This window comes from Pinus tabuliformis, chromosome 2_2 (genome assembly GCF_031772625.1).
Source record: "Pinus tabuliformis cultivar Carrire ecotype Pingquan chromosome 2_2, CPIR1, whole genome shotgun sequence".
In the NCBI taxonomy this organism is placed as follows: domain Eukaryota; kingdom Viridiplantae; phylum Streptophyta; class Pinopsida; order Pinales; family Pinaceae; genus Pinus; species Pinus tabuliformis.
In genome coordinates, this window is record NC_142300.1 from 1,282,649,209 (window position 1) to 1,282,671,593 (window position 22,385).

At 41.7% G+C, this 22,385-nt stretch overlaps 1 protein-coding gene across 8 annotated transcripts in view; it reads right to left on the minus strand.

The window, feature by feature from the left end:
- LOC149198157 (uncharacterized) overlaps positions 1 to 22,385 on the minus strand; it is a 488,351-nt gene that overhangs the window by 235,820 nt on the left and 230,146 nt on the right. For 6 of the 8 annotated variants that reach the window (XM_089406136.1, XM_089406138.1, XM_089406134.1 and 3 more), the window contains one exon: positions 2,952 to 3,065. The exons of the other annotated variants lie outside the window; for them this stretch is intronic. In XM_089406136.1, coding sequence (XP_089262262.1) covers positions 2,952 to 3,065 — 114 coding nt within the window. The remainder of the gene's footprint in view (positions 1 to 2,951; positions 3,066 to 22,385) is intronic. 8 annotated transcript variants of the gene reach the window in all.

Below are 22,385 nucleotides of genomic sequence, written 5' to 3' on the forward strand. Positions count from 1 at the left end.
AATGCCACCAACTTTATTGTCTTTCTAGATAGATGAATCCCACGATTTCTAAATTAGAAACAAAAGCTAAATGAGAAATTTACTAACTAGGGTGGAATATTTCACCATCGAAATTACTAGGGGAGAAAAGGGGTCTTAAAACCCTCAGAACCACAACTCAAGAAAACAAATGTATTTGGTCCAATTCGATGATGATGATTTGATCTCAACTCTTCTCTATTTATAGATTTATCCATGGGCTCCAAAATGTGAGGGGTTGTGGGTGCAACACCCAATATTGGTTTTTTTTACCCCAATTGACCCAAATTTTGCACAATGTTGCCCCAACATTGGGTTTTTTGCCCCAACTAACCCAACCTTTGCACAATGTTGCCCCAACATTGGAAAAATTGGGTTTTTACCCCTTTATCGAGACTATAGCCTATGGGGTCGGATAGGCTAATTTGTCCTTCCGTAGGCAATCAATTCATAGGGAACATTACATCTTCTTGATAGTTTGTGTTCTAGAACTTAGTATTACATGCATTTCTTAGTTGAATAACATGTTTACTTTGTTTGATGTGCAAACTACACCTATCTACTAATCTCTTTTGCAAGATATTAAGTGTGTTATAGGTTCCTCAAACCTGGAGTTGGGGGAAGTTTTTGGTTGAACCAGCCAATCTTCAAGCACCTAAAGAAGCATTAGTCCCACTCAGCTCAAGTGCCTTCAAAGGGTTTCATATGACTTCAAAAGTGCCCCTACTCTCTCTTCTCTCCTCACAAAATTTCTAGCAGCAATTCTTGGTTCTTATTCAAGCATTCTATTGACATATCTAGCTTCTAAAGGCTATCTATTGACTGTTGCACTAAGAGAAGTTATATTGGCTGAGAAAAGGCCAAGTTCCTTTGGTCTTTCCTTAGCCAATTAGTGTAGGAACATAGCATTTTTAACTCTAGAATTTTACTTGGCATTTTGGGGTTACAAATACTAACATTGTTTGATTGTTTTAAATCCATTTTTGGCATTTCTAATATAATTTTCTTGACGGTTTTTAGTAGGCCCGTGCTTTTACAAGGGGAGCTGTTGCCGAAATTCACTCAAAATCGAAGATCTCAAGCATTCAGAAGCAACCTATTTTGGACCCTTTGTAAAAAAAAAAAAATCACCATTGTAATTTCATCCATCCTTTTTTGGATCCCTTTATTCATAAGGGAATCCATCTTTTTGATCCCTTGATTTACAAGGGACTCATCAAGCATTGTAATCATCTTGGGAGTTAAGAGAGTCTCCTAAGCATCCCCCCTACCTAGTGGGGATCTCTTGTGGTTGTGTCTCTTTGTGGTTTGCTCTTATTGTGGGATTAAAATTAACCTTAGATTAGCTCAAACGCACATCACAATCTAGATTAGTTCAATTTTCTTTTCATTAGATTAAATCCAATTTCAATCTAGATTTAATTTCATTTATGATCCTAGATTAGATTAAATTTTATTAATTTCTTTAGATTAGATTTCAATTCCTGTTTTAATTTAGATTTCCATCTTTGCAAAGAGTAATAAATCTCCTTCAAGTCTTGATATGTTTTCATGCAAGTTGCAAGCCTAGCTTGATCCTCTTGCATGATTAGAGAAGGCCTATTGTTTGAATTAGACTAAATAGGGAAAATTTATTCTACATCTTTTTATTGTGAGATTAAGGGAAATCAGTAAAAGACCACTTGTGAAATCAGACTAGGTTGTCCTAGTGTTGGATCTCCTTGCGAGGCACTAACTTGTGAAATCAGGGTAGTGCACGAAGCCTTAGCTTCCTCCTGTTGGATCTCCTTGCAGCCTTCTTTAACCCAATGAGGATAAGGCTGGAAGAGGACACAAACCATAGTTAGACTTAATTTATTGCAATCACATATTTCATGTTGTGCATTCACACACTAAACTAACCTAAGTCCAAGTGAAATCTAATTTAACTAAAATCAACCAAGAACATTTCACAACATTTTCATTCACAACATTTGGTACCTGGTCATTTTTGCAATTGCCACATTTATTTTCAAAGCACATTTACTTTGGGGCATTTTCATTTCCAAGCTCAAGTACTTTCATTTCCAAGCAATCATCTTTCGTTTACTTTTGAGCTTTCAATTTCCAAGTATTTACTTTTCAAGCACTTTACTTTCAAGCAATTATCACTTACTTAGAGCATTCAAGTACTCTTTATTTGGCACTAGTCTCTACTTGTTACATCTTTTGCTTTGAGAGTATTTCATTCATTGATTATCATTGTTATATCTCTTGTTTATGAATGATTATGGTCATTTATGCTCAAGGATTTTATTTACATGCTTTGATGTAACATGTTGTAATATACATATTGATGGTTGAATGTGTCTTGGTCAATCTTAATCAACTCCTAGAACAAATATTTCTCATTTGCTAAAGCTTGTTAAGCCTTAGTAGCCTCATAGGGTCCACCCCTCTAGCTGCTCAAAACAAGACTTGCCCCCAAGGCCACACCAGGTGGATTAAAGATTTCTCCACATTAGCCCAGGTGTGGATTTAGGCAGAAACATCCCCCAAAAGCGAGAGATTCTTTGAGAGGTCAAAAGTCACCTCCACATTTCTTTAACATGTATATACACCTTAAAAAAATAGCATCCCAAGTGAGTTTTAACTTTTATCATGTATATATAGTAGGACCTGTATCTCTAACCCCTAAGTAAACCCAATGTTGTAAAGATTTGAGATCAGTAGCCATACTATCACAATAAATTTAAGTTGTCAAGTTGCACATTTGAGCATCATGAAGATAATGAACACACACAAATATATATATATATAGATGGTGCAACAGAACTATGCTCAGAAATTATAATATATTTCAGTGCTATTTTGATTTTAACATGAAATACAAACTAGCCCCTGTGTACCAACAACATCAGACAAGAAACCTTGATGACAGGTTGACCCATTACCTTCAATAGCCTTTCTTTCCAGTCTACAGATATATTCAATATGAGATTTGGAATAAAAGGAACTAAGGAAACAACGTGCTTTTCAGAAAACCGTTTAGAGTATGCTGGCAGCATCTGCAAAGTGAATACAAAAACGCCATCAGAAAACACTGCCACTTCTTAACCAAACAAATAAAGTTACGGTTTACCCCAGAGTATATTTATTATATTGCACAATATTACAGAGTAAGGAAATATAATACCAAGTGGTTAAAAACGTTATTATACTTGACGGACATCTGCCCCATAGCTTTATGTTTGGCATGCAATTAATAACACTTTCAACATTTGTATCCCAATTAGACACATCAGCCTTAAAGATGCAACATAAATATCCAATAAAAAAATTAATAGCAAATGCAGCATCTTTCGAAAAGCATACAATTCTGAGGTAAATTCTTGTTTATTTTTTAAGATTTGGGTGTTGGATCAGTCTACTCTCCTTGAAAAAAGGAGGAAACAGGAGTGCAAGCATTAACTTGTGCAATCAACAAGAAGACATTCTCAAAATGTCGTATCTGAACAGTGAAAATAGGAAACAGTGATATTGCAACTTTTGTTTACTACAAGATATATTGCAACTTTTGCTTACTACAAGATACATGTCTATATGTCCCTAAACCTATGGCTAAGCTATAGAAGTTTAGAACACCTAGATGTACATATCCTTAAAACTATATAACACCTAAAGTATTTTAGCTTAAAAGAAGCACTCGAATGATTACATCACATCGGATTCAACTATCAAGTCTGTGCAGGATAAAGAATTAAAGGAGATTACTAGCTTTCACCTTCAATAGGATTCCATAGGAAAAATACATTATCTACGAGGATTTCAAAGTGTTGACTGAAAATACTCATGATGCATGGACTTTGGAGAGGATTCCCGCTTACAGAGTTATGCAGCCAAGTCCTATACTAATGCACACAATTGTGAGAGACCACTTACCACTTAGAAGCTAAAGTATCAATAAATTAAAATCCAAATGAGTTATTTTCTTACCTGCGCCTCTTAGATCCATGGTTTTTAAATTCAACAAAAATGGAAAGGACATAGTTATCAGAACCAGCCAGTTAAGTTCCAAACTACCTAGTTCAGAAATCAAACTATTCCAAAACCAGTCCACACCAACCCTCTGAACTGGTTTGGAATTGGTTCAGCTATGAACTGATCCAAATGGTTAGTTCCATATATCCCCAACCGGAACACCAAGAACCCCTGAAAAGCACACAAAATGAGATCTCTATTTTTAATGGTATTCAACTTTTACCATTTACCTTTACTTACATTTCCCGTTTATTATTTTCGATTTTAACATTAAAAGTTGAATTAGGAACCACATTTTAGGATGTTTGGAGATGGAATTAGAAGTATACTGAAATGAACAAATTTCATTTACTGAATATGAAATGAAGAACTTGGTTCATAAACTGATCCAGAATAAACAGTGTTACCCTCATATAGCATGAAAATTACACGTGATTTTCATCACAGAGTACAGGTATTTGCAAGATAATAGCTTCATGAGGATAGTACTTCAATTGGGTTACTTGAGTACTTTGGATTGGAGGAGACACATTTCCCCTTTGTAATGGATTGTCATGGCATGGTCCTCTATTCATGGTTACATAAGTTGCACGAAACGCTGAAATGTCTAGAAGTTTCCGAAACGGGTACAGCTCAAAATGTGGCCCCTGGAAATTGGAAACGTCGGCCGAAACATTATATATATTTTATAAATGCATTAATAACACATTATCTTGCAAGAAAAGAAAGAATGAGACACAAATGAAGTCTTAACAGGAAAACCAAGTCTATGTTAACTCCAATAGATGATTGCATGATGCAAAAATCCAAAATTAGCCTTTATAGATGAGGCTTTACATTGAAGGCTCCAAAATTAGTCTTTATACATGAGGTTGTATGTGCTAAAACTGAAATAAAACATGAGCTAGATACAATTATTGGCTACATTAACATATCATTAATCATAAAAACCCTCATCCTGAACAACAAAAATAGAATAGGATGCTTGTTCAACAGAAGAGACAACTCTACTAGTACTTCCATTGTAGTTCCACTTGCATCACCACTAGCACTAATATCAAGAACATAAAGAGAGCTCTAAGTCTAGATATTTTGCTTCCACATCCCAATCTTTATGAGGTCCACTTGTATATTCTTCACCCCTACAAGACACAAGGCGTAGGTTTGAATGAACATATACAAGATCCTCAACCTTTTGTGATCCCAATTTGTTGTACTCCACAGAGTGAATGAAGCTATAAGTGCTCCAATTATGTTCTGCTAATGAAGAGCCTGCCACTTCTGACAGAATACATGTGGCAAGACTTCGCAAATAAACACCATTTGCCCCATGACAAGTCCACCATTTAAACTGGGTTCATGGTCCTGCACTCATCCAAAGTTGATATGTCTGCCAAATCCTCTAATCTAGCAGCCAAATAGGCAAATTTCTCCCTTACATTAGTTTGTAAAGCAGCTGGAAATAACCTCTAAAAGGCTTTCTTTACTCCACTGGCCTCCTACCTCCTTGTCCTTATATGGGGCCTTCCTCTTGACATTGCCTTAAACAACGAATCCTTTACTCCATTGGCCACCTCCTTGTCCTTGTGTGCTCATTGTAACGGTGAAAATTCCTAGATCTAACAATCTCAAGAATCCCACTGCAACCAACTGAATCTACTTAACCTAGATCATAAATTACATTACAAACTTATTTCAGATTTCTTCTTGAAACATTGAAGTAAATTACTGACGCAGCCTACACCAAATTAAATATGATTCTGAAACATAGAAACTGAGCGAGAAAAAACAAACACATAGGGCACCGTTAGTTTTGGACAAATGTCCCTAGAAAAACCCAATGTGGGAAAACCAATGCACCAGCTGAGGGTTTTATTTTATTATGTAGCAGTGAAATCTAAGTACATCTATGGATGCCCAACTGCCAATCCAAACAGCAAGAAAATCTAGCAGAGATATTCCCTAAGCAACCTCGGCATGCGTATTGCCTGCACTCACGATCTTGCATTTGTGCGTTCCTGCACTTGCACGTTCCTGCACTTGCGCGTTCTTGCACTCGTGCATTCCTGCACTCACGAGTTCCTGCACTCGTGTTCCTGCACTCACGCGTTCATGTACTCGTGCATTCCTGCACTTGCGCGTTCCTACACAAACGTTCCTGCACTTGCATTCTTGTACTCGTGTTCCTACACTCGCGCATTCCTACACTTGCGCCTTCCTGCACTCGCGAGTTCCTACACTGGGAATAACTCAACCTCTTGCTACTGCATCTCTGGATCTGGAAATCTTCCTTCAGATCACTGTCATTGCCCCTCTACTGCAAATGATCTCTTCGATCAGAATTTCCTCCTAAGAACTTCTCACTTCAGAAATTCGATCTCTTGATCTCTCGTTGTATTTTCCAAATGACCCTCAAGCCCCTTCTTATATCTGCTTGTTGGACAACCAACGGCCTAAATTAACTCCTAATCAAAGGCTCAGATCATTTTGACTTGATCTCCGTCTTTATTTAGAAGATTCACCCACAATTAGATTAATACCCATTAATAATTTAAATTTCCTAAGTTTAGACTTCAGAACTCCATTAAAAATATTAATTATTTTAATATAATTGTCTCTAGGTGGAATTTCCCAAAACGATTTTTGGATTCTTTGGAATGCATGTGCCCAAGCCTCCCTACAAAATTTGAGGCTTAGAGCACATCCGATGCTACCCCAAATCAACACTCCCTCTTAGCGAGGAATGTGCTCTAGCAATATACTACTACTGCATACTGCTCTGACTCTGAAGCATCGTCCTCTACGCTATTGATATCTGACATGTTGTCCACCAACTACTGTGTTGTTGCTGCTATTGTATTGTTGCCTTTGACACTGCCACTACCAATGCTACATCTGTACTACAGCTCCCTCTCAAATGCTGCATCTGCTATGCTGCTAGCACTGCCACTGTTAACACTGCATCCGTACTACAACTCAGTTGTTGGGAGAAGCAACTAAAAACACCCAAAACTAGATAAGTATCTCGTGGATACACCTTGGTGTTGAAAGTCTGACTGCTACTAGACCCACGTTGTCTTCTGAAGCCACTATGTTGTTGAAGCTCTACATTGTGCCTCCATGCACCACTGCCTCTCTGCTTTGCGTTGCTCAAGTTATGGCGTTGCTAACTACTACATTTGTCGCTCCAACACTCCATGGCACCAAATGAAAACTCTTCCATCCTACTACTATTGATCATGGGCTCCTGTAGCAAGGTGATGATCCAAGGGGTGGGCTCCTCAAGGATCCTGCCCATCTGTAGCTCTATCGAACTACAGTTCTATATCAGCGCACCTCCCTCCTAGAGGTATCTTGGCTGTCATGGCGAATTCCTCCTCCTGTTCGATATTTGTGGTTGCAACCTTAGGATCGTGCTTCTCATCCTTGTCCTTTTCCTTCAAGGGACACTAGGATGCATAGTGGCCCATCTTGCCACATCTGAAACACTTCACCTTGGAGACGTCCTTCTTTCGTCTTTGCTGCCCCTGTTGACCTTTTGATGCAAGGGCCGCATTATCCTCCTCATCTACTTTGGGCTTCGACCCATTGTTGTTGCTGCTTCCGTCAAGTTTGACCTTGACCAGGTCTCTCCTCAGCTCTTCTTGTTTTAGAGCTACCCACATCTCATCCCAATTTGGCAATGCTACTCTGCCCAAGATACTCTAGACAAAGATTGCCACTCATCCGAGATAGAATTTAGGGCCAATCTCACTAACCCTGAATCCTGAGGTGTATGCCCCACAATCGACAACTCATCACGGGTCTCCTTCAACTTCGTGAGGAATGGATCCACATATTCTCCCTTCTACATCTGTGCAGATCTCAACTTTTGTTCCAAGTACATCTTTCGCTGCTCAGAAGATCTCGGATACAATGTGGCCAAAGCATCCCACGTCTCCTTAGTAGTTGCTCTGCTAACAACGTGGCACACCACGTGATCCTTGACTCCATCCAAGATCATCCTCTTGGTCTTTTCCATTTCAGCTCTATACTTCTTCAATGGATCTGCATCCGCGGGGACAGCTACCACACTATCAACATACGTATTGAGGGCATGCTCATCTAGAAGGAAGGACATTCTAGCCTTCCAGATGACGTAGTTGGAAGCTGTTGATTTGGGGTAGCATCGGATGTGCTCTAGCCACAAAAATTGGTGGAGAGGCTAAGACACATGAGATATCCAATACCCAGAAAGGGTTTGGGCAGATTCTAAACAGTTTGGAAGACATTAAAATAATTAATATTTTTAATGGAGTCCCTAAATCTAAACTTAGGGAAAATAAAATATTAATGTGAATTAATATAAAACTGCGTTAGAATGGTCCAAAAGTCATGGATCAAGCCAAATCTAATCTTAGTCGTTGATTAGGGAATTAATCTCGGTCGTTGATGTGTCAACGAGAAAAGTATAAGAGGAAGCTTGAGGGTCACTTGGAGGATACACTGAGGGAGACCAGTCAGTTCAATTAGTAGAGCGGGGTTAGCTGAAAAATTGAACTAGTGGTCTGGTGAGCAGTCAGGAGGCAGCAAGTATGGAGCAGAGAGACGGGATCAGTCATTGAAGATCAGCGTTGAGGCAGGAGAGGCAGACACAGGGCTTTTCAGGCAGACAGAGGTAGCAAAAGACTGCGCAGTCACTAGCTGGGCCTACATGGGTGACGTAGAGAGGCCCAGGGCTGACGCAGAGAGTTGGAGAGCCATGCAGAGGTCAGCCGGGCTGACGCTGGGATTGGGAGAAGTGTTGGAGAATTATTTCTCTCTGTGGGTAAGCCAGTTTGGCACCCTATTGTACTGAAGAATTACTAAATAATAAAAACCTCCCTTGCTGCACCGGTTTTCCCGCATTGGGTTTTTCCAGGGACTATCATCCAAAATAACTGTGTCAATGTGTTGATTCTTGTGCATATGCTTGTTTCTGTATTACGGTGTGATATCTGCAGCAGTATTTATTTTAATGTTTATTGAAGTAATTTCATGAATAACTTATAGTGGAATAACTAGGAAAAGTAAATCATTCGCTGCAGTGATAGAATTTTCACATGGTACCAGAGCAAGTACTTAGAGACGGGAAGGGAAAATCAGTTATGGGTCGAAACCACGATGCAAAGGCATCCACGTCAGGGGACTCACACAGATTTTTAGAAGATTGCACAAGAGAAAGAGATTTCGATTTCTCTATGTTAGCTTCTAGGCTGGAAGAAGAAGTGGCGTGTATGACTAGTGTTGCATCATCAGAAGTATGGTATATAGACAGTGGAGCCTCGTGGCATATGACAGGAATCAGGGAGTGTTTCTCAGAATATCGAGAACAGAAGATGAACTTTCAGATCACCATGGGGAACAAGGAAAAGTGTACTCCAGTAGGGAAGGGCACCATAGTCTTTCAGACAGAATCGGGAGAACGGTTCCATGCTACAAATGTGCTGCATGTACCAAGATTGGGGATGAACTTAATTTCCATATCGCAACTACAAGGCAATGGCTATGACATCTACTTCATCAAGAAGAAGGTAAACGTCAAACACCCAAGCTGGAAAAAGAAAGTGCAGATCGAGATCAAAAGTAATCAGTTGTATAGATTACAACTAGAATCACCAATGGCACTAATAAGCAGTCATGGAAACAAGGACTTGAACGAACTATGGCACAGAAGAATGGGTCACTTGCACCATGGAGCTCTGAGAATTCTCAGGAGCACTGTAACAAGAGTTCCGGATATGAGTACAAACGAGATGATGTATGCAGGGGATGTGCTCTAGGAAAGTATGCCAAGGCAACATTTCCTAGGAGCAAACACAGGGCCAAGAGTGTACTAGGATTGATACACTCAAATATCTCTAGACCTATGTCCGTCAAAGCTCTCAGTGGTGCCGAGTATTTCCTTACCTTCATTAATGACCACTCAAGGAAAACTTGGATTTATTTTCTGAAAACCAAGGATGAGGTTTTATGTCGATTCGAGGAGTTCAAGGCTCTGGTGGAGAATCTGACTGGGAAGAAAATAAAAGTTTTGCGCTTAGGTAATGGTGGAGAATATGTCGATAAAGACTTCACTGATTTTTGCGCTAAGGGCATCAGAAGAGAGTAAACAGCTCCCTACAATCTGTTGATTTGGGGTAGCATCAGATGTGCTCTAGCCACAAAAATTGGTGGAGAGGCTAAGGCACATGAGATCTCCAATACCCAGAAAGGGTTGGGGCAAATTCTAAATAGTTTGGGAGATATTAAATAATTAATATTTTTAATGGAATCCCTAAGTCTAAACTTAGGGAAATTAAAATATTAATGTGAATTAATATAAAACTATGTTAGAATGGTCCAAAAGACATGGATCAAGCCAGATCAAATCTTAGTCGTCGATTAGGGACTTAATCTCAGCCGTTGATTTGTCAACGAGAAAAGTAGAAGAGGAGGCTTGAGGGTCACTTGGAAAGTACACCAGAGTGATCAGTCATTCTATTCTCTAGAGCGTGGTTTGCTAAGAGAGATAGAATTAGTGATCGGGAGATGCAGCTGAGGGGCATTTGAGTACAGTGAGACAGAGAGGCAGAGATAGTGTTGGGAGAGCAGCGCAATAGCCAAGGAGAGTGACGTAGAGCTAGCCAGGGCTCACGCAGGGCCATGCATAGGCAGCTGAGAGCTGCGCAGAGCCTCAGAGAGGCTAGCATTGCTGATGCATAGGGCTAGAGGGCTGACGCGGGGCCTCCCAGAGCTGACGCAAACCCATCCGGGGTGACGCAGGGCCAGCGTGAGGCGGAGAGGGGATGACGCAGTCCAGAGAGAGGCTGTGGTTGGGGTTTCTGGGGCAGATTTGTGCTGAGTCATTGCTGGAAGGATTATTTGGGGTTTCAACCAGGAGATTTGTCAGAAACTAAGAGGTATTACTGCCAAGGAAATTCTCTATTGGGTAGGCCAGTTTTGGCACCCAGATTGTACTCTGATATTGCTTAATAAGAAAACCCTCGGATAGCTGCACCGGTTTTCCCACATTCAGTTTTTCTGGGGACATTAGTCCAAAAATAATGGTGTCATATGGTGTGTTTGTTTCTGTTTCTTTTAGTTGTTGATCTGTAATATTTTGAGCATGCACTAGTGTTTCTTTTCAATATTTACATTGTAAATAACTTGTTAAGGAAAATAACAAGTTGGTAGGAATAAATCAGATAAAGTGCATGGAGGGTTTCTAACCAAGTAAACATAGAAAATTCAACATGGTACCAGAGCGTGATTGCAGATCACAGGAGGACTAAAGGACATCGGCCGAGCGGAGCAATAGCAGCAGAAAACAGTTGTCCCGAGGTGACAAAAGTTGTTTCTAGCAGAGTAGCAACAAGGAAGGGTGACGCAGTGCCTGCGTCATCAAGGGTGAGCCGGGAAGAGGCAGCGCAGAGGCGAAGGAAGGCAAGAGAAGCCTCACACAGAGCCACGCAGTAGCTGGGAGGGTTGACGCAGTTAGCTGAGGAGGTCGGTTGAGGTGCCGGGATTGCGCAGAGCCTAGGAGCTCTCACCTTCAGGTTGCTGGGGTTTAGAAGGCTGCGGGAATATTGCAGAGTGGAGCTGGTGAGGTACTGTAGTTAGAACAGTACCTGACAGAGCAAGGCCAGAGGAGTTGCTACCAAGGGTTTCTAGCCAAGGAACCCAGATCAGTGGTGCAGTTGCACAAGACGATCAAAGTAGGGGGCATCTCGACAATGGCAAAAGGATTTCCAAGAGGGAAATCAAGACTCAGAGGGAGTCCAGAAGAGAACTTCCAGACGAGAAGTAGAGACTCAGAGGAGTCGAACAGAGAACTTCCAAGAGGGAAGTAGAGGAGCATCATGGCACTACACGGAGTAAGAGACTAGGATAGACTAGACAGAGCATCGAACTTCGCAGTTTGGAAGGCCAAAATCTTATCCGTACTTGACAAGAATCGTGTCAAGAACTTCGCCTTGAAGGTAATAGCTATCCCAGTCGACCCCAATGATAATGACAAGTACAAGGAGGCGATGGCGAGGGCCAAGAGCATTATCCTTGACGGGGTCAAGGATCATGTAGTACCACACATAGCCGAGAAGGAAACGACATTTGAGATGTGGGAGGCTCTCAAGAAGTTGTACCAGCATACTTTTGTGCAGAGAAGAATGTTGCTTGAGAATCAGTTGAGGTCATATCAAATGAAGAGAGAACCGATTGACACCTTCCTCGAAGGACTGAATGAAATCCGAGATCAGTTGACTGCTATAGGGGCGACACCAGATCAGGAGCTGATGGTGAGGACAACCCTAAATGTTGTCTCAAAAGACAGGGAAGTATTTGTCTAAAGTATATTGGGCAGAGGGACACTTCCACCTTGGGATGAGCTGTGGGTAGCTCTTCGCCAGAAAGAAATCAGATGGCAGTCGAAGACGGGTAGCAACAGCAAGGAGATCAAAGTCAAGCAGGAGGAGGAAGACGTGGCCCTAGCATTTGAGAGAAAGCAGGAGAAGCGGAAGAAGAAAGATCTCCCCAAGATCAAGTGCTTCCACTATGGGGAGCTGGGTCATTATGCGACACAGTGTCCAAGGAAGAAGAGTAAGGGAGAGTCTTCTGAGACTAAGGCAGCACCAGCATGGGCAAAGAAGGAAGTTTTGACAGATGATAAATGTGCCATGAGTGCACACGCACCACTTGAGCGGAATTGGGGAAACATCGAGCTGTAGTCAGACGGACTACAGGCGATGAGGGGCATGATCTTCGAGGTACCCAGCCTCTTGGATTAAACCTTGCTACGGGAGCCCCGAAGAGGAGTACCAATACTGGCGATGTCAGTAGAGACGGATGCGGATGGAGCGACAGAGGAAGCTATAGTGCAGGATTCCCAGGACAGCGTAAGACAGCAGTGCGAGAAGCACAAGAGTGTTGCACCATTGCAAGATGGCACAGAGAGGTGTGCAACGGTGCAAGATGCACAGAGTTGTTGCAGCAGCGCAGAGGTCAAAGAGGGAGCACTTGTCAGTGACAGAGGGAGCTTCAGCATCAGGAGTGTTTCTAGCCTGACAGAGATGTCAGAGTTGGGAGATCAGTTACTTACTTCTCAGTAACTGAGTTGCAGTGTAGCAATTAGCAGTGGTAGTGCTATGGGCAGCACAATGCAGCATGATGAGAGAGGTTGCAATGCAGATGCAACAGTGGCAGTGGCAGGGCCATGGGCAGCAGCACGGATGCAGAGGGAGTTGCAGTATGGATGCAACAATGGCACTGGCAGGGCCATGGGTAGTAGTACAGGATGTGGCAATGCAGATGATGGGCAACAGGCCTAGCATCAGCACAGGGACCGATGCTGGATGATCAGGGTGATACTCAGTAAGGAGTATTGCTAGAGCACAGACCTCACTAAGAGGGAGTGTTGATTTGGGGTAGCATCGGATGTGTTTTAGCCACAAAAATTGGTGGAGAGGCTAAGGCACATGAGATCTCCAATACCCAGAAAGGGTTTGGGCAGATTCTAAACAATTTGGGAGACATTAAAATAATTAATATTTTAAATGGAGTCCCTAAGTCTACACTTAAGGAAACTAAAATATTAATGTGAATTAATATAAAACTGTGTTAGAATGGTCCAAAAGACATGGATCAAGCCAGACCTAATCTTAGCCGTCGACTAGGGACTTAATCTCGGTCGTTGATTTGTCAACAAGAAAAGTATAAGAGGAGGCTTGAGGGTCACTTGGAGAATACACCAGAGTGATCAGTCATTCTATTCTCTAGAGCGGGGTTTGCTAAGAGAGATAGAATTAGTGATCGGGAGATGCAGCTGAGGGGCATTTGAGTACAGAGAGACAGAGAGGCAGAGATAGTGCCAGGAGAGCAGCGCAGTAGCCAAGGAGAGTGACGCAGAGCCAGCCAGGGCTCACGCAGGGCCACGCAGAGGCAGTCAAGAGCTGCGCAAAGCCTCAGAGAGGCCAGCGTTGCTGACGCAGAGGGCCAGAGGGCTGACGTAGGGCCTCCCAGGGCTAACGCAGACCCATTCAAGGTGACACAGGGCCAGCGTGAGGCAGAGAGGGGCTGACGCAGTCCAGAGAGAGGCTGGCGCTGGGGTTTCTAGGGTAGATTTGTGTTGAGTAGCTGCCGGAAGGATTATTTGGGGTTTCAGCTAGGACATTTGTCAGAAACTAAGAGGTATTACTACCAAGGAAATTCTCTGTTGGGTAGGCCAATTTCGGCACCCAAATTGTACTCTGATATTGCTTAATAAGAAAACCCTCAGATAGCTGCACCGGTTTTCCCACATTGGGTTTTTCCGGGGACATTAGTCCAAAAATAATGGTGTCATATGGTGTGTTTGTTTTTGTTTCTTTTAGTTGCTGATCTGTAATATGTTGAGCATGCACTAGTGTTTATTTTCAGTATTTACATTGTAAATAACTTGTTAAGGAAAATAACAAGTAGGTAGGAATAAATCAGATAAAGTGCAAGGAGGGTTTCTAACTAAGTAAACTTAGCAAATTCAACACAATCTGGAGTAGAATGGGGTAGCAGAAAGAAAGAATAGGACTATTGTAGAAGCAACTAGGGCCATGATGTATGATCGGGATATGCCAAAATTCCTGTGGGCGGAAGCATGCAACACAGCAATCTATGTTGAGAACAAGACTCCTCATCAGGCATTGGGCAAGATTACTCCAGAGAAAGTCTTCACAGGGAAGACATCTGAAGTTAGTCATTTCAGGATATTTGGGAGTTTAGCATATTGCCGCATACCCAAAGAAAAGAGGAAGAAGCTGGATCAGACTGCGGAAAAGGGATATCTGATGGGATATAGCGAGAACGCTAAGGCATACAGAATCTATCTTCCAGGGAGCAGGAAGGTAGTAGTACGACGAGATGTAAAGTTCATGGAGGATAGGGCTTTCAGAAGATCTCATGAGATGCCTTTCAAGGAGCAGTCAAAAGAGGAGTCGTTGGTTAAGCCTCTTCAACCAACAGAAGTAAAGAATTCTTCCTCAGGACAGGAAGATTCTCAGGATGAGGAGGAGGAGCGAACAGAAGCACTTGCTGGCAGAGGAAGAACTAGCAGGGAACTTCGTCAGATTCTGCGAGATGCAGAGGACTTCATCGGTGCGCCAAGAAACAATAAGAGGGAGCGAAAACAGCCAGATAGATATCAGGCATTAGTAGCTCAGGATGGAGAGCCTGCCAGTTTCAAGGAGGCAGCTCAACATCAGGTTTGGTTTGATGCGATGGTGGAGGAATACAACTCCATAATGGTAAATGATGTCTAGGAGGTGGTGCCAAGGCCTCAAGATAGATCAGTGGTAGGTTCAAGATGGATCTACAAGATCAAATACGCTGCATGCAGCAGTGTTGAGAAATACAAGGCCAGGTTTGTGGCTAAGGGGTATGCTCAAAAGGGAGGGATTGACTATGAGGAGTCCTTCGCCCCGGTAGCCAGGGATACATCTATTAGAACCGTGATATCTCTTGCATCCCAGATGGGATGGAAGATTCATTAGATGGATGTCAAAACGACATTTCTGAACAGGGTAATAGAAGAGGAGGTATACATTGAACAACCAGAGGGCTTTGAAACTCATGAGAAGAAGTCTCATGTATGCAGATTGAAGAAAGCCTTGAATGGGCTGAAACAGGCACCGAGAGCATGGTATGGTCGAATAGATGGCTACTTGCAGAAGATGGGGTTTGTTAAGAGTGACACGGATCTGAATCTCTACTATCTGGTTGTAGAGAACGAACCGCTAATCTTACTATTGTATGTGGATGATCTCTTTCTGACAGGATCATCCAGACTCATTGGAGACTGCAAGAAGAATCTAGCCACAGAATTCAATATGAAGGATTTGGGATGAATGCACTACTTCCTAGGGTTGGAAGTTTGGCAACAGAAGGGAGAAATCTTCCTTGGGCAAGGGAGGTATGATATAGAAATCCTGAAAAGATTCGGGATGGAGAACTGTAGACCTATGGCTACGCCAATGATCACCAACTGGAAGAATATTGATGCATCAGAAGACAAGGATGTCAATCCCACCCTATACAGGTAGCTCATAGGGTCCCTGATGTATTTGGTCAATACCAGGCCAAACATTTGCTACGCTGTCAACTCCCTCAGTCAGTTCATGGTAGAACCAAAGAGGGCGCACTGGGCAGCATCCAAACATGTTCTTAGGTACTTACAGGGAACAGTCGATTATGGACTCTTATACACCAGAAGTAAGGATATCAGATTGAGTGGATTTACTGATGCAGATTGGGCAGGAAGTTCAGTGGATCGGAAAAGTACCTCTGGGTACTGTTTCAACATTGGATCGAGAATGACCTCCTAGTGCAGTAGGAAATAGAAGTCCGTGTCTCTGAGCTCATCTGAGGCAGAATATATGGCAACAAGCACAGCTTCGTGTGAGGCCATATGGCTTAGAAAATTGCTTGTGAACATATTCAGAAGGAATATGGAGGCGACCAAGATCATGTGCGACAATCAGAGTTGCATCAAGCTCTCTGAGAATCCAGTGTTTCATGATAGGTCGAAGCATATCGATATCTAGTGTCACTTTGTCGGTGACTGTGTCCAACGAGGAGTTGTACAGTTGAGCTACACTCCTACAGGAGATCAGGTGGCAGACATCCTCACCAAGGCCCTTGGAAGGACTAAGTTTGACTACTTTAGGGAAAAGATGGGGATGGTAAAGAACCCATCTAAGTAGCAAAAATGGGAGTAATAATAGCATAGATGCAGAGGGAGTTGAAGTGCAGAGGCAGTGTTGGGAGAAAGGACCAGCAACAACACGGATGTAGAGGGAGTTGCAGTACGGATGCAGCAGTGGCAGTGGCAGGGCCATGGGTAGCAGTACAGGATGCAGAGGATGTTGGGCAACAGGCCTAGCATTAGCACAGGGATAGATGCCGGATGATCAGAGTGATGCTCAGTGAGGAGTATTACTAGAGCACAGTCCTCGCTAAGAGGGAGTGTTGATTTGGGGAAGCATCGGATGTGCTCTAGCCACGAAAATTGGTGGAGAGGCTAAGGCACATGAGATCTCCAATACCCAGAAAGGGTTTGGGCAGATTCTAAACAGTTTGAGAGCCATTAAAATAATTAATATTTTTAATGGAGTTCCTAAGTCTAAACTTAGGGAAAATAAAATATTAATGTGAATTAATATAAAACAGTGTTAAAATGGTCCAAAAGTCATGGATCAAGCCAATCTAATCTTATCCGTTGATTAGGGACTTAATCTCGGCCGTTGATGTGTCAACAAGAAAAGTATAAGAGGAGGCTTGAGGGTCACTTGGAGGACACACTGAGGGAGACCAGTCAGTTCAATTTCTGGAGCGAGGTTAGCTGAGAAATTGAACCAGTGGTCTGGTGAGCAGTCAGAAGGCATCAAGTACGAAGCAGAGAGACGGGATCAGTCACTGAAGATCAACGTTGAGGCAGGAGAGGCAGACGCAAAGGCAGCAGAAGACTGCGCAATCACTAGTTGGGCCTGCGTTGGTGACGCAGAGAGGCCCAGGGCTGACGCAGTCAAGCAAGGGCTGATGCAGAGGGTTGGAGAGCCACGCAAAGGTCATCCGGGCTGACGCTAGGATTGGGAGAAGTGCTAGAGAATTATTTCTCTCTGTGGGTAAGCCAGTTTGGCACCCTGTTGTACTGAAGAATTGTTGAATAATAAAAACCTCCCTTGTTGCACCAGTTTTCCCGCATTGGGTTTTTCCGGGGACTGTTGTCCAAAATAACTGTGTCAATGTGTTGATTCTTGTGCATATGTTTGTTTCTGTATTACGGTGTGATATCTGCAACAGTATTTATTTTAATGTTTACTGAAGTAATTTCATGAAAACTTATTGTGGAATAAGTAGGAAAAGTAAATCAGTTGCTGCAGTGATAGAATTTTCACAGAAGCTCCGTCCAACCTGTCCTAATCCCTCAAGCCATTGGTTGCTATATCCTCCGAAAACGGTCAAACAACCCCCTCTTTCTCCTTACTACGTAGCTTCTAGGCTGGCTTACGCACTCCCTGATGGAGCTGGTAAGCCTGTTGCTCCTCTCCTGCTCAGCAAATGAGAAATACTGATTTCCTCGGCAAGAAATCACTGAGGAAGTATTCCCTCACTATGCGATCTGCTTCCTTCTTCCGACGGTTTTTCTGCCCAGCACTCAGCTTGCAAAAAAAAGCATCCCTCTAGCTTTGCGCTCATGCTCTGTGTGGTTCCCTCTGCCTTGGCAAATTCTCGATCTGGCAGTCTTACCTCTCTGTTGACTCACTCAGAGAGAGACAACCCCGAAAATATCACCATCTTGGCTAGAACTATGCAATCCCTCAAGGGATTCAAACTATTGCTTACTGCAGCAAGTTGGCCCTTGCTTCAGTGCTAGATCTCCTCTTCCTGTTTCACATCAACAATGCTGATACCATGTGAAAATTCCTAGATCTAACCATCTCAGGAATCCTACTGCAACCAACTGAATCTACTTCACCTAGATCATAAATTACATTACACCAAATTAAATATGATTCTGAAACATGGAAACTGAGCAAGGAAATACTAATACATAGGACACCGTTATTTTTGGACAAATGTCCCTGGAAAAACCCAGTGTGGGAAAATCGGTGTAGCAGTTGAGGGTTTTATTTTATTATGCACCAGTGAAATCTGAGTATATTTATGGATGCCCAATTACCAATCCAAACAGCAATAAATTTTGGCTAAGATATCCATTATCATCATTACTCACACAAACTTTATTATTTGTTTTGTTACACACTTCATTGACTGTTACTCCACCCGTTGTTTCTTACTAGTCTTCATTATATCATACTAGTTCTTAGCTTATTATTGCACCAACCATACTTATCTTGTCAAACAATGGACTTTATAGTCATGGTATGAGTTCTGGCTCATACAAATGGCTCCACATAATAAGTTGTCTATCTGGCTTTAATATCTTCAGCAAATGGTCAGTGTAAGGATCTAGTGAACTGACTTCTTCCTGTGCCAGAAGCAAGCTCTCAATAGTGCTGCCAGATACATTTGATAGAGATCGATCATTCAATTAATATGTCAATCAATCCAATCCTTCATTCGGAGACCCTCTGGACAAAAATTTGGCTGCGATCCCAAATAAGAAGTAAGCAAGAGCAAAGCATCCACAAAAATGAGATGTCAACCATAGAGCTCGTATAGTACCACAGAGTTTGCACAACTCGAATAATTTTGCAGAGCTCAAATAACATTGCAGAGTTTATAAATATATATAAATATATCCAGAGTAAAATGCTCAAGCCGCAGAGATTGTCTAAGATCACATATAAGGCAGCTCCAATGAGCAGATCAGCAGCAAAAACAAACGTTAAGATTATGAGCAATCAATCCAGAACTCATCGTATTTTTAATCCCATTCATCCGTAATGACAATCAATTGTTGCACTCCTATCTAAACCACACAAGACTCGATATGTCCACTTGACATTCAAATTATGTCAATCTAGGTAGGCAGACTATTCATTAGTGGCCGGTTAGTTTTTGTAGCATCAGATGTGTTCTAGTCTCAAAACTTTGTGGAGAGGATTAAACACGGGAGTTCTCCATAAGCCAAAAATCGTTTCTATAGATTCCACCTAGAAGTGTCTCAATTAGATTATTAGCCTATTTTTTAATATATCTTAAGTCTAAACTTAGGAAAAGGGGTTAATTAATCAAAATTAATTGAGATAAGGTGTGGATCATCTAGAAACTCACACGGATCGACTCTGATATGATCTTAGCCCTTGATTAAGTTTTAATCTTGATCGTTGGAGTTCCAACAAAAGATTATAAGAAGAACATGATGGTTAGATGGAGAACATACACACACAGAGATCAATTTCCTTAGTGAGTTCGATTTTCCAGAGGCAGTGGCTGGAAGAGTTCGAGCTTCAGAAGGGAAGCGGAGACAGAGAGGGGCAGGGATAATGAAGCCGGAGGAAGATTTTTCCAGATCCAGTGAGTACATTACAGAGAGGCCGAAATTTCTCCAGGACGCTACGCAGAGGTAGCGCAGAAGATTTATTGAATGAAGAAGACATTTTTAGTTCTAGAGGCGAGGAAGGGGTTCCAGAGTACCGAAGAAGCGTTTTCCTAGTCAACAACAAGCAAGATGGCTAGATTGGCAGTCGATTCAAGCAACACATATGGTAGATGCCCGGAGTGAGGGTAATTTCCCTTAGAAAAAAATTTCCAGTATTTTTCTTCGTAGGATTGCCAATTTTCGACATCCAGATTGTACTCAGATAATTTCACACTGGATCCACCTAACACAAGTCCAATCTTGTAGGCCATGTTTCATCCAATTTTCAAACTTGACCCACAACCAACAATATGCTGAAACCAAGATACCATAACCTCTCTCCAACAAACATTGATCAAATATACTCAGTAAACCATCAAACCCAAAACTCTTCAATAAATCTCTGATCAGAATCAAATCAAAATATATGTGCAACTGATGTTAAAGAGATCCACATATATACGCACTTCTAATGCATAACAACAACATACAGATCTCAAGTCATTATTCTCATGTTTTTCACCAAACCCTGGCAGCATACCATGCATTAATGATTACAGTGACTTCAACAAGCCCTCACATACATCAATCAACCAGCAATAATGACCAAATTTATACGAACTAACAACAAGCAACAACATTAATCAAGGTTCATTTACTCAAATAGTATACGCCACTGTTCAAAAGAAGATCTACTTATGTACACGATATTCATGAACAAAAATAGCATATAGATCTTAGAAAATATAAATAAGTCAATGCATCAACTTCAACAGTATAACCAAAAACTTTCAGAAAAACGCAGAGCTTCAGAATAAACTCAAAACATGTAAAAAATTCCATGCACTTCAAATCATGTTAGCATATAGCCATTACAACAAAATTAGACCTAACGGTAGATTACTCACTCATTCTCCATGATTTCCTGTGCCAAAACAAAACAAACAAAATAAATCCATATCTCCTTGATTTCTTGTACCAGAACAAAACAAATAACCCAAAATGAATATCCAGATCTCCACAGGGCAAGCACTAGTAACTGTTATCGCTCAAATTAGCAAGGGTCCTAAAATGGGATCCTTGTAGGGCTACTACTAGGCTAAGGGCAATAATGGAGCGATAGCCCATTGTCACCTTGGCTAAGGCTCCCTACCCTTTACAGACTTTCACCGATGGGGAAACCCATTATGATAAGGATCACGAAATGGATTGACCAATAATAGGGCAAGAGGTGATCCTGGAAGCCTATTCACCAAAGAGGCTCAAATATGTGGCTTGCTTGTCTTAGAAGACAAGATGGAAGGCTCTCAAGGCAGGGCTTCAAGAGAATTTCAAGGGTTATGTTTTGAGTATGTGTCTTATAAAGGAAATCCCTAAGCCCTGGAATTCTTGTGGAAACTTGGGTTCTAGGTGATCTTTGAAGAATTAACCTTGATAGTGCATGGGGCCACACGGGACCAAGTGGACCCGAGGTTAGGTCAAGGGGATAAGATTTAGCAACCAATGATATGCTTGACCTAATTAGTGAGGGGAAAGGGATCAAGAAATGAATTTTCAATGAAAGGCAATGCAAGAATCCTAGTGAGGTTTCTAACTTAAGGGAAACCAAGGGCAAGAATTGGTGTTCGAGCTAGGGCTTGCGATATCTCAAGATCCCAATATCGAAATCTCATGAAATTTGGAGGGCTTCTTGAGGACACATTAGCGCAGTTGTGGACACAAATTATAAGTATTTGGACGGCTAGATTGTCAGATAATTGATGCCCTAGGTGACCTAGAGGACTAGACCTAGAGAAAATGAGAGGATAGAAGGAAAATAGGTTTAAGGTGATCATCTTATGGTGGACCAATGCCAAATCATTTGGGGAGATTTGGAGTCAAGAGTAATTATGACTATGGACATTGAATTTTCAATGTCAAGAAGGCCTCAAAGACAACTTTGCATAGCATTAGGGCAGCAACAAAAGCAGCTTCAAGAACTTTATACTTTGTTTTGAAAGATTGATGGCTTATCAAGATGAATTTGAATGAGTATCTCTAGGAACATTCGTTATAATACATGGCCAATACATGAAGCATCACTATCTAGAAATCGAATTTCTACAACTTTGCATAAATGGATGCAGTAAATTAGCTCTAGTATAGCGAAATCCCAGCAACAATGTACGTGACAAAAATAGAAAAAAATAGCATTAAATTGTACTTACATGTATGAAGATTATATCCAACCATCAAGAATTTGTCAATCAAGAAGCTCCAAGACAAGAGAAAATAATCC